This window comes from Gavialis gangeticus, unplaced genomic scaffold (assembly GCF_001723915.1).
Source record: "Gavialis gangeticus isolate Ggan-Ray unplaced genomic scaffold, GavGan_comp1, whole genome shotgun sequence".
NCBI classification, from domain to species: Eukaryota; Metazoa; Chordata; order Crocodylia; family Gavialidae; genus Gavialis; species Gavialis gangeticus.
In genome coordinates this window covers 5,315,078-5,319,477 of record NW_017729014.1, presented here as the reverse complement: position 1 = coordinate 5,319,477, position 4,400 = coordinate 5,315,078, and the positions used below count along the sequence as shown (strand labels likewise).

Sequence of the window (4,400 nt, the reverse complement as noted above, 5' to 3'; positions counted from 1 at the left end):
CTGGAAAAGGAGGTGAAAGGGGGGGTCTGACCTAGCCCAGATAGATCCTCAATGGAGTAAGAGCCCTGGTTACAGCAGTATGCTGTATGCATCCTTTCAACACGACCGCCTCTAAATGTCTCTCTCTTCCCTGCCCTGTTCCCCTTTGAGTATGTAATTTTCAGGGAAAGCTTGTTCAGAAAACTTTATATCAAAAGAGGTAAACATACCACCTTACAATTAAAATAGCTCAAGTTCACACCCCGGCCAAATTCTGCTCAGTTACATCCCTACAAAGGGAGGTAAATCCAGATGTACAATATGTGGATCTATGAGAACATTCTGGCTCTGCTTCTTAAAGCATGTGGGTGTCTTGGAAGTGATTTTTAGGAACACAAGTTATCGACATTGGTGTGAAGATACAAGGGACACTGCATAAATGCAGAATTTGGATATTGGTATATGCCGGGATGGATCAAGGGTGACTGCAGTGATGCAGTTGCTCCCCTTGCTTTGATTCCTGGTTTATCCAAAGTTTATAACCAACTGCCTGGCAGCAGCAGCAGCAGCAGCAGCAGCAGCAGCAGCATTTCTATTCAGGCAGCAGTGAGAGACTCAATTGACTTCATGGCTTATTATAATTTTCCTGATTCCTTCTAAAACTTTTGTTTCGCTGGTGTTAACAACCCTCTTCTTAATGGTCTTGATGTTCTACTAAACAAGTGATCCTTTCTTGTGCATTTCTGCTGTCTGTTAGCTGTACCTGGTAACGTAGCTCCTATTTAACAGCACTGCAGACTGTTTTTAATTCTAGCTAAAAACACCAAGGTGAACATTAACAAGCATGGGAATTACTTTCAATGAAGCATTGGATGCACTACCAAGATGCTCAAGAAGGCCAGATTTTGTTTTATGAACCTGAAAAAAAGAGATGTCCATTTAATTCTAATGATTACAGGACTAATGAAACTCCATTTTTTATTGTTTTTTTGTCTAGTCTGTTGTGTTTTTTTAACATAATAGCAAATCAAAGCACATTCCAATAAAGTCATATTTGTTTTTGCTTTGATTTTAAACAAAATAATATACCCCCAGGCCCCTAGCATATTAGTATGGTTTCTAATTCCTGTTTAACTGGAGAAAATTATGTGTTATGTTATATGTGATGATACACCACACCATCTGCACCACCTTTTTTGAAATCCTAGATTCTCCTATAGATGTACAGGATCCTAGCTTAACTGACCCCTCACTGCAGTGGGAGAGAAGAATGTCTAGCCACACAAATCCAAGGAGCTGCTCTCAATCCCAGTTTGTCCTTTTGCCTTTGCAGTATTCAGAAATGCAGGAAAATGGTTTGAGACAGGAAGCCAGTGAGGAAGAGATTTCAGGTGAGATGGAGGGGGAAGAGGCTCTGGAAGAGGAGGTGGAACTGGAGGGAGAGGTGGAGGCTGAGGATGAGGCTGCAGCAGAGGAGCAGGAAGCCCTGACCAAGCTCCAAGAATTGCAGAGAGTGAATCGGGAGCTCCGTGAGGAGCTGGAGAAAGTGAAAACTGCCTACGACATGGCCACAGGTACTAGAGCATGAGACCTTCCATATCAAAATTAGATCTGCACTGAAAGTCTTCAGCTTCTATCTCCCAGACACCTTTAAAGGGCACTTCATAACAGCAGCAGCTCTTGAAATCCTTTTCTCCTGTAGCTTGCTGGGTGGAGATACCCACTGCTAGGCCATGGCAGACGCTACCTGAAAACCTCTGCCAAAGACTGTGTGCTCAGTGAGAGCAGCTCATGCAAAAACAGGAGTAGCACCTCATCTGCAATCTTGTGATGGGCTCAGTCTGGGCCACCAGGCTGAAAACAGACCATTGCCAAGTCCTTTTGAGTCAGCTGGGCTGGTATTAAGGAAGAGGCATTGCAGTTCTGCTATGCAAAGCATAACTGGTGGCACTCAGGTGAAGCATTAACCCTCCTGCTGCTAAATTAAATTTAGATTATGTCCCCAGCCAACTAACTTCTTGCTTATGGAATCAACCTCTTTGTCCTCACCAGCCTCTCTTCTCACCTGCCTGAGGGCTCGGCTGGCTCAAAACTGTACTTTGACATTATAGGTGCTGTCTCTTCCTTGCAAAGGCAGCTGGATTTCCAGCAATCCCAGCTGTGCAAAGTGGAGTCCGAGAAGGCAATGCTACAGAAGGAACTCAGAGAGCGAGGAGCCCAGCTCCAAGCCATGTCTGCAAAGGTACTGTCACCCAGGAAAGTTTGTTTCCCAAGGAATCAGGAAATTGGGCTTTCTGTGGCTTGACATACTAGCAGGAGCCTTTTATCTCAGTTTTCTAGCTTGCGAGAGGAACGAAAGCATGAGGAACTGATGGGAACAATAGAACAAGAGAACTACAAACTTCGACAGGTAACCCTGACTTTGGATATAGCAGGTGACCCTGACATTCCCTGCTGTGCTCATCTCCAGCCTGGGCCTGTGCAAATCAAACAAACAGTACCATTTGAAGAGCCCCTTGTGTCTCTTTTGGTCCTTTAGTGCTGAAACTCTAACTCTACAGACCTTTGCCCTGGGCTGGTGCTCTGTCTGGATTCCTGCACTGGTGTCCCATGTCTTTTGCATTGCATCCCCCTCTCAAGACTCAACCCATTCACACCCTTCCAGATTTTGGGGGGTGGGGCTCCTCCTAAGGCATTATGAACTGATTCCCATGTCAGCTTAGTTTTGTAAGGGATGCCAGCCTGGTTAATGCTCTGAGTTGGAATAGCAAATAAAAGGGAATGAGGGGGGAGAGCTGGCTAAGGCAGTCGCATTCCTGGGCCCCACCAAGTCTCATTATTCCACGCCCAAGGCCCCTGAAAAAGGCAAGACAGCTGTGGCGAGCAGCACAGAGGCTCTCTGGGGCAGACTTGATCTCTGCTGCACCATTCTCACCCTGTGTTGGTCTGAATTGTGTCCCCTCAGGACATGGAGGAGCACGACTCCCGTCTGGCCAAGAACACCAGGCTGCTGGAGGAGCTGCAGGGCACAGTCAGCCAGCTCCAGGCTGAGCTTGCTGTGAGCCAGCATCACTTACAGCAGCAGCAGGGCAAGCGGCAAGAAGCGCAGAGCCATGTGGAGGCCCTGCAGCGTGCAGAGCAGCAGACCCGGGTGGCGCTGGAGTGCATGCATGCCAGGGTAAAGGGAGTCTCCTCCCTGCAGGAGGCACTCTGATTAGACAGGGCCCTCCTCAGGCACAGGCACCACAGCAAGCACCTGAGGCTGCTCCTTGGTCCTGTTGTCCTTTGGCACCAGAGTAAACCTGCTTTCCCTGAGGGGCTGGCAGGTCACAGCCCATTCCCTGCACTGCATTCTCAGGGCAGCCTGGTCCCTGCACTCACAGGGCCCTTGATTTTAGTTCTGGGGCCTGCAGGAGTCCTCCCCCACTGCCTCCAAGTCACATAGGGCATTGCACTGCTCCAACAAGTGCTCTCAGGAAGTCCAATGGGTCCATACATGTGTCCAGTGGTTTCTGCTTAGACTCACCATGGGCCAGAGCCAATTAGCCATCAGGTCTCCATGCAGTACTAGCCCAGAAGTACCTGTTGCCAGTCCAGGCCTGTGTCTGGCTCCTTGTGAAGCCCCTTGCATCTGTCCTCTTTGCTCAAAGGAGAGATTTTACAGGAACAAACGGTCTTCCCTTCCCTGGTGTCCTGGGTTCAGCAATGGGGGTGGGGGGGGATCAGAAATTCCAGTCCTTGTACAAAGCCTCCCTATGGCAGAGTTGAAAGGCTGTTACCAGCCAGTGAGTTGTCACTGAGCATGAATTTGAGGAGCCCTCAGCTTTGCTCTTCAGCCTCCACTCAAGCAGCTATTCATTCTGTTTTGTTTTTCATCCCAAGTTTGAAAGGTTTCGAAGCAAAATCATTCAGGCTACACACAGCACAGCTGGCAGCAAGTCCCCTCAGGCTGAGATTGGGGATGAGGAGGTGCTAGAAGTCCTACAGGTATGCAGCTTGGGGCAGAGAAGGAAGGCTTCTGCTGGGACCCTTCCTCTGAGCATGGGATGGAGGGGGATAGGAGGAGAAGAAGCTGAATGATCCTTTCATCTAACATGGTGCTCCCTTGTACACGTACCCAATTCCCAGAGGATCATCATGGAGCGGCTGGAGTTCCACCACATGCTGAGGCAGAAAGGAATGAAGGTCCCATCTCTGCACAACACTGACCTGGCAACGTCACCCATTCTCAATTCCAAGTCTAACAGAAAGAGCCCTGTGAAATAGGCCCCATAAGCACCTGAGAGGTGGTCTGTGCCACCACATCCAGACAAGGCGGTGCTGCCACCTCAGGCTCTTTCCTGCTGCCTTGTTCTTGGTGCGTGGAGGCTGTTTTTAATTTTTTTTCTTTTTTTACTGATACATTAAATGTCTGAATTGGA

General features: G+C 48.5%; 1 protein-coding gene across 3 annotated transcripts in view; it reads left to right on the top strand.

Moving 5' to 3' along the window:
- Positions 1–4,400, top strand: part of CCDC27 (coiled-coil domain containing 27) — a 24,742-nt gene extending 20,342 nt beyond the window's left edge. For all 3 annotated transcript variants that reach the window (XM_019511637.1, XM_019511635.1, XM_019511636.1), the window contains 6 exons: positions 1,313–1,553; positions 2,091–2,221; positions 2,312–2,389; positions 2,945–3,157; positions 3,862–3,966; positions 4,108–4,400. In XM_019511637.1, coding sequence (XP_019367182.1) covers positions 1,313–1,553; positions 2,091–2,221; positions 2,312–2,389; positions 2,945–3,157; positions 3,862–3,966; positions 4,108–4,245 — 906 coding nt within the window. In that variant the 3' untranslated portion in view covers positions 4,246–4,400. The remainder of the gene's footprint in view (positions 1–1,312; positions 1,554–2,090; positions 2,222–2,311; positions 2,390–2,944; positions 3,158–3,861; positions 3,967–4,107) is intronic.